At 42.1% G+C, this 13,468-nt stretch overlaps 1 protein-coding gene across 11 annotated transcripts in view; it reads left to right on the forward strand.

The window, feature by feature from the left end:
• The window catches only part of TJP2 (tight junction protein 2), a 62,938-nt gene extending 53,539 nt beyond the window's left edge, over nt 1-9,399 (forward strand). For all 11 annotated transcript variants that reach the window (XM_042013200.1, XM_042013198.1, XM_042013201.1 and 8 more), the window contains 10 exons: nt 652-839; nt 1,905-2,000; nt 2,109-2,188; nt 2,637-2,847; nt 3,920-4,020; nt 4,388-4,600; nt 4,961-5,071; nt 5,979-6,317; nt 6,762-6,847; nt 8,480-9,399. In XM_042013200.1, the coding sequence (XP_041869134.1) occupies nt 652-839; nt 1,905-2,000; nt 2,109-2,188; nt 2,637-2,847; nt 3,920-4,020; nt 4,388-4,600; nt 4,961-5,071; nt 5,979-6,317; nt 6,762-6,847; nt 8,480-8,651 (1,597 nt within the window). In that variant the 3' untranslated portion in view covers nt 8,652-9,399. The remainder of the gene's footprint in view (nt 1-651; nt 840-1,904; nt 2,001-2,108; nt 2,189-2,636; nt 2,848-3,919; nt 4,021-4,387; nt 4,601-4,960; nt 5,072-5,978; nt 6,318-6,761; nt 6,848-8,479) is intronic.
• The last annotated feature ends 4,069 nt before the right edge of the window (nt 9,400-13,468 follow it).

Here is a 13,468-nt window from a genome sequence, read left to right on the forward strand (position 1 = left end):
AATAATAAGTGTTCAAATGTGTACAATGAGTAAAAGTATTACAATTAATCAGAAGAAGATCCCTAAAAAAACAACCAGACTGTAGCTGAATTTTTGGACTGTAGCTTTTAAGTTCTTGAGTGTGGTTGTGATTTTATGATGGAAGAAAAAGCTCACAATTACATGGTATGCACAAGTTATGAAATAAGCTTCTTATGTGACTCCCCTGTCTGTTTCCTGCTGAGTACATTTTTGCCTCTCTGTTAATTGACCTAACCAAACCAGCCTTTGTTTCTATGCTGTAGCAACTTAACTTTTGAGGCCTAATGGAGAGGAGAATAGTGACGGTAATTTCTTAGGCCTTCAGTTCTGAGTTGCCCTCTCTCACCACCTCTTTGCATTCATATTCTTTCATTTATGCTTGTGTTAAGTGACCATTTTAAGAGCTCAGGACTCGTTCCTGCGCAGAAACTTGGAGCTGTGGCAAGTCAGAGCATTGTTCTGACAATGTGTTTGCTCCAAGGCAAAGGTACCTGAACATGTCTGCTTTTACCTCCACTCCTTCCTATCTATATGGCAAATTACCTTTTGCACATTCAAAATCTATTTTTCATCAGTGAAAGCCCCCTTGCCTTCTCTGAATGGTTCTGAACTGTCTACTTTCTGTGTCAGAGCTGAACAGATGGCCAGTGTTCAAAATGCCCAAAAGGATGGCTCAAGTGACAGGGCAGATTTCTGGAGAACACGTGGCCAGCGATCTGGAGCGAAAAAGAATCTGAGGAAGAGTCGTGAAGATCTGACAGCTATTGTATCTGTGAGCACAAAATTCCCAGCTTACGAGCGCGTTCAGCTGCGTGAAGGTAAGTGAGACTGCTTTGAGCCAGCTGCCCATTTATTGCTGGCTGCTTTAGCATCCAAATGTTTGGTCAGCTGAGAAAGTGATTTCCAACAACTTCTAATGATGTTAAATTACCATAACAGGAGGGGATGACATTCTTCTCAGAATGGAAATTTCTGGATGCTACTAATTATAATAAAGTTTTTTTACCCATTTAAACTGCTGTTGTTCTCTCTTGCCTCCAAATTACACCTGCCAGTTTTAAGGTTTAAAATGAAATAGGGAAGAAACAGAAGGGCTTTCTTTGTTTCCTCAGATTCTTCTTGGCTAGCTCTGAAAGTACAATCCATATGCCTGAGATCAACCTCAATCTTCATAAATAGCACTTTAACTTCAGAGTAGCTTCAGAGCAAATAGAACCCCAGTATTTTCAATGGATTGTCCAAATGTAATCATGGTTCATGTGGTCTGTCTCCATGACTGTAAACTATCATATTACTAGTGATGTTGAGCAGATCAAGCTGATTTTCTGGGTAATAGCACATGACAGTATTCTGGAACAAAACAAACAGTAAAGAGTATTTTACAGGAGATCCCAGATACCAAGATGAAGACTTGGGGTAATGGCATTCCCCCATTAACTCTGAGGACTGTGTTTGCACTTGCTCCGACATGAGCAATAACATCGTTTTACCTTTCTCTGCTTCTTCAAGCTGCATTGCAGTTGGTTTATCATTTGTGTCTTTATTCACACAAAACCCCCTGTGTCAAGGTTCATGCAATCTTGATGGATGGAAAGATAAATGAATATGTGCTGTATGTTTTCAGATGTCGAATCTTCTAAATACAGTTCCATTAGAAGGAATAAGAAAGCTGTTAGATCAAAACAGTCTCTTACTTTCTCAGCTGGTAAAAGTAGTGTTCTCAATTATGCTGTTCCACAAACCTCTGAGAAATAAAATTTTTAAATTATATTTTTAATACCTTCAACCTATTCTTAAATTTGCGTAGTAACTGAGAGTCTTGTCTTTTATATATAAAATCAGTCTTATCAGATTTCTCTTTTCTCCAAATATTTTTCTTTCAGCTGGTTTTAAGAGACCTGTGGTGATATTTGGCCCTATTGCAGATGTTGCTATGGAGAAGTTGTCAAATGATTTGCCTCACCTGTACCAGACAGCAAGTAAGATGTCCTCTTAAGTGTCTTTTTCATTCTTAACTGAGAAAATGGATAACTTAATAATCACAGCATCCTAGCCACCCTAGATAAGCTGAAATGTTGTCTTTGCAGAGACAGAACCCAGAGATGCAGGTTCGGAGAAGTCAACTGGGGTAGTGCGCTTGAACACTGTGAGGCAAATCATTGAGCAGGTAGGGCATTTCTCTGAAAATTGCTTATGCTCAAAGGCATGGTGTGTGTTTGCTCCTAAAACGTCCAGAGTACTCAAATTTTCACTGCATCTTTTTCTGTAATAAGTTTAAGGATAAAGCTGTTTCGAAGTTTTTCAGTAGCAATTTTTGGTGATTTTTATAGCTTTGAACCTGATACTAGAAATTACATTTTCTTCTCAAGTCCATTCTAAATTTGGATAGAGGAGAATCTGTTTTACTATATGCTTTCTGAATTTGCCATGGAGGCTTTACTTTGCAGTGCTCTACTTGCTCTTAACCTTCTAAATGTGATATAACTGTGGGAAAACATCCCACAAGTTATGGTCTTATTTGGACACAAATATCCTGCTTTTCCTAGGATCCTGTGTTCCAATCACCTCCATTTGTTCCCACACGCACCACATTGACTGGCCTTTCTTGTTAACAGGATAAACATGCTCTGTTGGATGTTACTCCTAAAGCAGTGGACCTGCTAAATTACACCCAGTGGTTTCCAATAGTGGTGTTCTTTAACCCAGACAGTAAGCAGGGTGTGAAGACCATGAGACAAAGGCTATGTTCTACATCAAACAAGAGCTCGAGAAAACTTTACGAACAAGCAAACAAACTGAAGAAGACTTGTTCCCACCTCTTTACAGGTAAGGAAGAATGTTTGCTTAACCTGCTAACTAAGAGAGTAGTGTGTGTCACTGTGTGAGTCTCGAGACATCTACTTATTACTCTGCATATTAACTCACGCAGGCTGGAATTAAAAGAGTGTGAAGGTGTGGTCATAAGTAATGCCTTCCTTGACTTTTCTCAAAGTTCCTTGTTCTGCCAAATCCCAATGCAGAAGAAATTGTGAGCTGGTGTACTGCCATTAAAAGATAAGAGATTTAATAAGCTTGGAAATGGACCAACAATAAAATAAAATCACCATGCATCTATTTAAATGATCTAAATGGAGTGGCTGTTTAACACTCTCGCATACCTAAACCAAAAAGTGTTTGTCTTCGGTGACTTTATGATGTGTATCCCATATCACTGCCCTATGCCCAGAAATTAATTTTTGTGCCTTTCTATGCCTTTAAACTGAGTCTGAGAGGGGGAAGGAAAAACTGAGCAAAACTTTTTCAAAGCAGTTTGCAGCTTGTTCAAGGTCACACAGAGATAGCGACTGTTTTTTTCCAGCTGCGGCAGGGGAGCGAGGAAGCACCCAGCTTGCTGCTCCTCGGTCAGATTTTGGCCAGTTGTTCAGTTTCTTTTTCTCCAAGGAGAGACTGAGAGTTGAACTTTTTTTTCCTTCCCCGGAATTTCGGATTTTCTCTCTTTTCTGTGGACTGCTTCAACATCAGAGCACATCGGGAGGACTTTCCACTGGGCATAGAGGGCCTGGCCCTGGGCCAAGCCCCAGCTCTGAGGAGACCAAAGGAGGACTCGAACACTTTCCCAGGTTTTTCCTCCACAGCAAGAGATTATATTTAGCATTATTTAACCTTTTCCCATGTGTTTGTTAAATAAATAGTTTTTTATAGTTTTTATCTCTTCCACTTTCCTTTGAGGAAAATTTATTTTTCCCGAACCTGGTGGGGGAGGGGTGGTGACTTGCCTTCTCTCAGAGGATATATTTCTAAATTTGGCCAAACCAGTACAGTGTTAAACAGCAAAGAATGGATAAAGGATTGCATTGCATTTACCGTGCATATATACCTTTTCCTTCAACTTTTACAGCAACCATTAATTTGAATTCAGCCAATGATAGCTGGTATGGTAGCCTGAAGGATACAATCCAGCAACAGCAAGGAGAAGCAGTATGGGTATCGGAAGGAAAGGTAAGCAGCCAGTCCATATTCTATGACGCTGTACAGTGTCTCAAAGTATCTCTTGCCAGTAAAAATTGTTCAAAATTTCATTTGCCATCAGTTGATAGGCTAGAGAAATAGTTGATGTTATGTCTATAACGAAAAACCATTACTATTCTTTCTGTTACACTTTGGAGCTTTCATCACTTATGCCATGGCTGGGGGAGAATGATGATGAGGAATAAACTTTCACAGGACTTTTCGTTGTGATTCTGCAGTAGTTTCTTTCAGTTCCACAAAGTCATTCCTAAGGATTTGTTTGGCCTGATGTTGAGTCTTGACTTTAATTCTAACTTATTTAGTCTTTGTTCCTTAATTCTTACTGACTTTTCTCTAGATGGATGGCATGGAAGATGATGCAGATGATCGTATGTCCTACCTTACTGCCATGGGTGCTGACTATTTGAGCTGTGACAGTCGGCTGATCAGTGACCTCGAGGATACAGATGGAGAAGGTGGTGCATACACTGACAATGAACTTGATGAGCCTTCAGAGGAACCAAGGATTTCATCTGTTAGCCGGTCCTCTGAACCTGTGTATCATGAGGAGGTGAGATGATTGGATTTTTCAATGAGACTGAACTTTGGGCTTTCCAAAAACCCTTTATGTATGGCTTAAAAATCAGAGGGGTTTTTTAAACTGCAGATTTATCTTGCTTCTGATAGTGTTTTAGAGTTACACTGTGAAGAGCAAAAATAATAATAGCTCTGCTTTTCTGCCTAACTTTATAGATTTCCTGATGACATCTCATCACCTTGAACTTTTCAATTACATTTGCAGTGATTGTAGTCAGGTTACTGGCAATCTTTTGACTCCTGGTTACTGTTCCCAAAATCATAAGCTTGAGAGAGAGGAAAAATGATTGAATTACTGGCTACTGCAGTGATTTTCTCTTATTTTTTTTCATAGAGTTTAAAAAAATTTACTCCAGAACCAAGGGCTCAGTTGAGAAAAGCTGGTAGCAGGGAGATCCTTAGAGAACCAAGTCCGCCTCCAGCATTCAAGCCTGAACCACCTAAGGTAAATTTGTAGAAACAAAACTGAATACAAATGTTCTCTTTCTGAAGAATTTTCCAAGGTGGCACATTGGAAAGAGCTATAGACATGATCAGGGACTAGAAAACATTTTAACTGTGGACAGAAGAAATGACTGAAAGTGTTGCAGGATCAAGCAGAAAGATGATTTACTGGATAACAGTTCTTCTGAAATATATGATTTCCATATGGAGTAAGAAAGTGTCCTTTCTGTGTCTACTAATAACCTGAGAGGCACTTTTTTAGCTCAGTAAGATAAAAAGTAGACTAGTCACCACAAAAAACAAACATGATGGCTATTACTGTGAAGCACAAAATCAGAATCTACCACCTGACCACCTGATGCAAGAGGGAAAAAGTTATAGTGTTTGGACACTAAGTTCTATTTTAGAAATTTTTGAATTCACCTGACCCCAAAGTCCTTTCTTTGTGAGGAGTGGTGCCCTCATATACTCTAAATACTCAAAATACAGTCCAAGTGTGCTGAAGAGTAGAACATGTGCAGGGAAAACAAAAGTGGAATATAAAACAGAATTGGGTTCTGTGCACTTCTAAATTTTAAATTATTTAAATGATACTCCACATTAAATTGTGAAAAATTATTTGTGGCATCAGTTCTCTCTGTGCTGTGCTCTAACACACGTAGCTCTTGTAATTCTTAACAAATAGGACAAACAAGTCTAAATTTCCTGGTCTTCTCTAGGCTGATGTGTAGTCCATGAGCATATGCCCAAAATGTTGCAGCAGTTCAAATATCTTTCAAGTGTTACATCATATGGAGATTGACACTGTTAAATACATAGACAAAGTGACTACTTTTAAGTTAAAGCCCTCTTTTGAAACTAAAATTATAAAGTTGCTGATGTAAACTTTGCGGGTTGTATACTTGCAGGGAAAGTTGCAAAACAAAGAGGATCCGTATGACTTCCCCAAGAACTATGACTCCAAATCAAGTAATGTTGCTGTCAGCAGTGAGACTTCAACTGTATCAGTAAAAGCAGCACCACCACCTGTTTCTGTGAAACCTGCCTTTGGGCGTCCCATTCTGAGAAACTCTCAGCCAGCAGTCGTGCCTGCAGAGGAGGAGGAGGAGGCAAAGTTGGAAGAGGAAGGAAGCGAACAAGAAAATACTCCAAAATCAGTACTGAGGAAAGTAAAAATATTTGAGGAGATGGATCACAAGGCAAGGATGCAAAGAATGCAAGAGCTACAAGAGGCCCAAAATGCCAGGGTATGAAGAGTTGCATTTCCCCCCTCCTGTGCTTTGCGATCTATAGAACAGCCAGAGTCCTGAAAATGGAAATCACGCCCTTTGCATTGTGTTGCTTTTGGAGGGAGAAGTTTGGGAAACCACACATAAAGACATACAGTTGTGTGGATTTGTATATAAAAGGAGGTCATATTTTAAGGTTTCCTATTGTAACTATAAAAACCTGACTTCCAATAATCCTGTTGCTTTTGGCAATCCATTGTTCTCAAGTATGGTTTGAATTACTGCTCTAGCAAAAGTTTATATAATTGTAGGAATATCAATAGGATGTTACCAACTTGTGTTTTAATTTAATTTAATTAATTTCAGTTGTAGCTATGACCTGCTAAGTCCTAGATCCTCAAATAGGATCTCTAATGGATAGAGTTAAAAGGAACAGTTATTTTCTTCTACTTTCTTTTAAAGCTTGAAATAGCCCAGAAGCATCCGGATATTTATGCCGTCCCTGTCAAAACACAGAAGTCAGAACAAAACTGGCCCCAGCCAATGAGGTAAAGTGTATCCGGTTCCAAGCATTCTGTCTTGATTCTTGACTTTACTAACAGGAGGAAAACCAATCTTGCCAGTTTTTGTTCATACAAATCATCCTGCCTTGGTATACTTTTTTGTTGTGGTGCCTCTAAGGTTATTGTAAAGGTGGGGCAAAATTTTAGTGAACTCTTCAGGGAACTAATTTCAGGATTTTTTTTCTTTTAGTTCATTTATAGCATTTGAGTCATCTAGGAAGAAACACTGTATTCTTTTACTGAAATATTTGCAGAGACAGTTTTTTGCCCCAATCAATATTACACAGAAGCTGGCCTGCATTCATGTTCTCTGATATCCATTCTACCTCTGCTAGATACTTGATGAGTGTTAGTCTATCCTAAGAAATAATTGCTGTTCTAATAACAATTACTTTGATGCTTATTCCTTACAGATACATAGTGTGGCTAGGTGAACTAAGGATGAAAGTTGTCTCAGGTGACCCATCAAGTCTCATGAAAGTAGCAGTCTTTCATTAAAATTCAGTGAGTTCTGTGTGGGTTGACCACGGCGTCATCTTACCCTCCACACTGCACATTTCTATGGTTGAGCAGTCACCTATGCAAGAGCTAATACACTGCGTGATGGATTTTGTTTTCTGCTCTTTGGGACTCTTCAGTTTTCCTTGCATCTTAGTAATAGCCAGTAGGAATGGGACTTTTTTTCCTAGTGAGTCAAATGCTTTGATGTCCCAGTAAATAAACTAAAATGCAAAAATGGAAAACTGTTATTTTCTGGATTTCTTGGCAGGTTCAGAAAAGCATACTTTTTTTATATAGCATTGGAAGCTTAATGAAAGTAGTGAAAATTAATCTTTCGCCATGTTTGCAGAGTGTTTGCTTACATGCAGAAATCAGTGTTGTTGGCTTTTTACAGGAATGTTAATGATTGGCATAGAAGGCAGTATTTAAGCCCTGGGAGAAAGATGTAAGGAGAATACCATCTTGTTTTTCCAGAATCTGTGTTGCAAAAATCATGGGTTTTGAAATGGAGGAAATACCCTTCCTTGACAGATTCTATTTTTCCATGTCTGCTTAATGTCCCATCAAATGTGTAGCGCCACGGTGTATAAAAAGCAAATGTGTGGGGTTTTTCTGCCCACTTTTAAGGCTAAGAGCCTTAGTGAGAGCCTTGAGTGAAAAGGCTCCCAATTTGAGTGAAAAGGCTACCAATTTAAGAAATGTCACATAAGAAGTCTTTGGACTTTGAGATAGAAGACTGAGGATGCAAAAGAAGAAGGAGGCATAGAAAAGATACTGTGTAAAACTAGTTAAGGGACATGTTAGTTGGGGCAGTAGCAAGGCTGAAAACCTCCCTGCTCAGGGAATAGATGGCCATAAAGCATTTTTCCAGGCATTTTTCCACGTAGGTTGAATAGATCAAATCTGAGGATCATCCTCCAGTTTGGTGGAATAAGATGCCTCTCCAGATAGGTTTACCATAGTCATGCAGTTTTTTATAGGCTAGAAGGGGTTTAATTTACTCCATCTGCCTTTCTAAGCTGTATGTTGCCATAAAGCAGGTATTAAGTACAACTATTTTTCAGTTTTTCATAATGGGAGTAGACATAATCACTCTCTTTTCCTGTTCTGTGTTAGCTCCAGGCCTCCAGAACCCCAGAAGCCTCCTGTTAGACCTTACCTGGAGAACCGTGTCAGTTACAGCAGTGATGTGGAAGAGGAGGAGGAGGAATACCGCCGGCAGCTGGCAGACCACTCTAAGAAGGGCTATTATGGACAGCCATCCAGATACAGAGACACAGAATTGTAGGCTTGCTAGTATGTCCACGTCTAATACTCCTTTGAGGTTTCTTCCTTTGCAGCCAAAGTGGAGCAGTAGTTAGTCCTGAAAAGCTATATTTTTACTGGGGGTGGTGTTAGAGGGTACGCTACTCAACTCAGACATATCTATACACTGGAACTGGAAGAGTTCATTTTTTGGGGATATTATTTTGTCAGTGTCTATGAAAAGAAATCACTATTGCCTGAATGCTGTTGCCTGTTTTATAAGGACCAAATCCTTAAAGTTTGTGTTAATTCTTGGTATTTTCATATTTTAATATAAGCCCCCCCTTTTTCCTTTTTATTAATGCTGCCTTTTTGGACTGTTCTGCTGTGTTATGAAAGTATGATCCCAGAGATACACTTCGTAATGCAATAGAACTAAATGTGAAAGTGTATTTGAAGAATAGTAAGTGCCTTTAACAAGAAGCATCTGAAGCTGTTTGACATCTGATACTTGGTGCAAAGCCATAACACACTAAAAAGGGGATTGACTGTGTTACCTATCTTTATTTTTTATCAGTTTCATGGTAACAGTTTTCCTTGCATGTTATTTTTCTAAGTTCATAGATGCATATGCAATATTCATAAATACTGACTGTACATATTAAAGGTGCAATTGACTGGGTGGCTGGAAAAGACCAGGATGTGCTTAAAGAGAGAAAACGGTGTAGAAATTCAGTCACATATTAAAATTTACACAGACTGCAAATAATAAAGTATATATTCTAGACAGACCTTGTGTGTCTCACTTTTCTTTTGAACTGTATTAGTCTAGAATTGCTGACCTCCATGAGTACACTGTTTCAGTTCAGGGTCTCCTTTCCTTCTGTTCAAGTAACTGGGAAACATCACTGTTGATGTGTTTCACAGTGTTCTAGACATCATTTTAAAATTTGCTGAGATTTAAAACTGGTGCAGAAATATGGAAGTCCTGCATGGGACTTACTTTGTGGAGTATTAAGTTTTGCCTCACCATTTCTGCTCTTTATCCTTATGCAATAAAAATTCTTGGAAGTGTCATAGGGAAAAATTTCTTTTGATTATACAATATGAAGGATGGTTTTCTAATGGTCTTCTAGGAAATAAAATGCCTTCCAACCATAACCATTATATGATTCTATATTAGGAGAAGGTTCTTCACCCAGAGGGTGGTCAGACACTAGAACAGGCTCCCCAGGACAGTGGTCACAGCACCAGCCTGACAGAGTTCAAGAAGCATTTGGACATCGCTCTCAAGGCACATGGTGTGACTCCTGGGGATGGTGCTGTTCAGGGCCAGGAGTTGGACTCAGTAATCCCTGCAAGTCCCTTCCAACTCAGGAAGTCCATGATTCTGTAATACTTTGTTTAAAAAGGTAGAATTTTCTTGTTGAAACAATAGGATGAGGAAACTTGTGCTGCTCAGATTAGAATAATTTACTTTGGAAAAGACCTCCAAGATCATCAGGTCAAACTGTAAACTGAACAGTGCCAAGTCCACCACTAAACCATGTCCCTAGCACATCTACACATCTTTAAAATTCCTACAATTCGTTTAAAATTCCCTTGGCAGTTCTATGAAAAGATTTTTCGTAATACCCAGTCTAAACCTCCCCTGGTCCAACTTGAGCCCATTTCCTCTTGTCCTGTTACCTGGGAGAAGATTGACCCCCATCTCACTACACCCTCCTTGTAGAGAGCAATAAGGCCATCCCTGAGCCTCCTTTTTTCCAGGCTGAACACCCCCAACTCCCTCAGCTGCTCCTCACAGGAATTGTGCTCCAGACCCTTCACCAGCTCTGTTGCCCCTCTCTGGACATGCTCCAGCACCTCAATGTCTGTCCTGCAGTGAGGGGGCCAGAACTGAGCACAGCACTCGAGGTGTGGCCTCACCAGTGCTGAGTACAGGGGGACAATCCCTTATCTGGTTCTGCTGGCCATGATGCCATTGGCTACCTGGGCACACACTGGCTCATGTTCAGCTACTGCTGACCAGTACCCCCAGGCCCTTTCCTGCCGGGCAATTTTCCAGCCTCTCTGGCTTCAGCCTGTGGTGCTGCTTGTTGTGACCCAGCATGAGAGGTGTTCACAAGGGCAGGACCTGGCACTTGGTCATGTTAAACCTCATACCAGTGGTGTTGGCCCATCGATCCAGCCTGTCCAGAGCCCTCTGCAGAACCCTCGAGCAGATCAATACTCCTGCCCAACTTGGTGTCACCCACGAAGTGACTGAGGGGCACTTGATGCCTTTCCAGATCATTGATAAAGAAGCTACCAATATAATACGAATATGTGATACAAATTTACAGGACACATGAAATGTATCGATTGAAATGCGGTGTGACGGAGCTAGGGGGTCGCTCTGCGAGAGAAGCTGTTTGGGGTCGGTCCGTACCGCGGCACTCGGGGCTGTTCCCGAGGCGCCGGCAGCGGCCCCTGCGGGCTGCCAGCGGGGCCGCCCGGCTGCAGCCGCAGCCCGGGGAGCGCGGGCATCGGGGCGGGCAGGCGGGACGCGCCGCGGCAGGGTCACAGCTCCCTCGCCGGCTTCTCCGCCCCCACTCGCTCAGGGATCATCCACCTCAACCAGGATGAAGGGGCTGAACTTTATTGGATTCATGGGGAAACACTGTGACAAGTGATAAGGAAAAGGCTGAGGTACTGAATGCCTTTTTTGCCTCAGTCTTGAACAGTTGTCCTCTGCGTACTCGGCCGCCTGAGCAGGAAGACAGGATCTTTATAAATGACACAGGCAGTGAGATCGAGTGCTGGTCAGCAGGTTTGCAGATGACATGAAACTGAGTGGTGCACGTGACACAAAAGCAAAAGGATGGGATGCCATCCAGAGGAACCTGGACAAACCTGAGAAGCGGGCCCACAAGGACCCCATGTAGTTCAACAAGCCCAAGGGCAAGGTGCTGCACACGGACCAGGGCAATCTGAGACATGAGTAGCAAGTGTGAAGTGAACTCACTGAGAGTACCCCTGACGAGGAGGACTTCTGGGTTCTCATGGCTGAAAAGTTGAACATGAGGTAACAGTGTGCACTGGCAGCACAGAAAGCCAAATGTGTCCTGGGCTGCATCCAAAGTGGCATGGGCAGTAGGGCCAGGGAGGGGATTCTGCCCCTCTGCTCTGCTCTGGTGAGACCTCACCTGCAGTGCTGCATCCAGCTCTGGGGTCCCAGCACAGGAGAGACATGGACCTGTTGGAGAGAGTCCAGAGAAGGTCATGAAGATGATCAGAGTGATGGAGCACCTCTCCTATGAAGAAAGGCTGAGGCAGCTGTGGTTGGTCAGCCTGGAGAAGACTTCGGGGTGACCTTACAGCACTCTCCTGTACCTAAAGGGAGTCTAAAAGGAAGCTGGAGAGGGACTTCTGACAGGGATATGTAGTGGTAGGACAAGGGGCAATGGCTTTAGGTTGAAGGAGGGTAATTTTAGACTAGATATTAGGAAGAAATTCTTTACTGTGAGGTTATGAGGCACTAGAAAAGCCTGCCCAGAGAAGCTATGGATGCTTCATCCCTGGAAGTGTTCAAGGCTGGGTTGGATGGAGCTCTGAGCAACCTGGGCAAGAGGAATCACCACCTTGCCAGCTAAACCACAGCACTAAGGTCCTTATCCAGTCATTTTTTGAACACCTCCAGGGATGGTGATTTTACCACCTCCCCAGGCAGTCCATTCCAATGCTTAACAACCCTTTCCATAAAGATATTCTCCATGATGTCCAGCCTCAACCTGAAGCTGTGTCCTCTTGTCCTGTCCCTAGAAAAGGCTCACCCCCACCTGGCAACAACCTCCTTTCAGGCAGCTGTAGAGAGCAATAAGCTCATCCCTGAGCCTCCTTTTCTCCAGGCTAAACACCCCCAGCTCCCTTAGCCATTCCTCACTGGACTTGCAAGGTCCCTTCCACTCCAGGCTACTCTAAGAGAAGACTGGCACACACAGCTGTATGGAAAGCATAACAGAGAAAAATATTTTCTTTCAACATGGGCAGTGTCAAGCTAGATGGAGAGGAAGCTGTCTTGTGCAGCGACAAGCCAAACCTACTTGAACTCCTTTGTTACGCACTGACTTTTTAAAATCAATGTGTTTTGACCAAATGGAGAAAAGAAACCGGTGGCTAGAGTAGATTAAATGGTTTAACACAGGGTGGTTATAAGAGGTCAAAAGATGACTATTTTGCGGGAATGTTCTGTCTCAATGCTCCATTTGCCGTCCTATGCATAGGTTGAAGTTCGACTTTCCATTTGCCTTGGTGCCTAAGATAAAAGAACCCATGGAGAGCAGACACTCATTTAATTCCTCCATTGCGTTATAAAATATAATGAAAAGTTTCCACTAGAGAAGTAATTTACAGCATTTTAAAGATGTTAGAAAGACAAAATTGTGCATTTGTTTAGCTTTAGTCTTCCTGTAATGGATACACATTGTTGGGGTTTTAGTTTAGTCTGTTTTTTTTCCTGTTAAAGGAATTTTCTCCCATATGCATGTTGCTAGGGGACAAATAGCTGTACTTAAGAAAGACAAAAGGGGAGTGGGGCGGACCTGGCTACTCTTTTGTCTACACCTGGGTGTGGGGTCAGTTCACTCTGAGCGTCCGGAGAGAGAAGCTGCAGAGAAAGGAGCTGCTGCTTCTTTCTTTTTGGCCGTTCTTTCTTCCTGCTGGAAACAACGCCGGGACCCCAAAAGCCGCTTTCCCTGCCCTGCTGGAGACCGGGCTGTGGCTGCCCTGCCCCGCTGCTGCTTCGAGCTTTCGCTACGCTGTAGCCCTGCTCGCCCTGCCTGCCTGGGCCTCCGTGGGGTTCTCCCATCTGGATACATC

Source organism: Corvus kubaryi, unplaced genomic scaffold, assembly GCF_017639235.1.
Source record: "Corvus kubaryi isolate FWS band 111438036 unplaced genomic scaffold, C.kubaryi_AGA036_p1.0 split1-37296, whole genome shotgun sequence".
Taxonomy (NCBI): domain Eukaryota; kingdom Metazoa; phylum Chordata; class Aves; order Passeriformes; family Corvidae; genus Corvus; species Corvus kubaryi.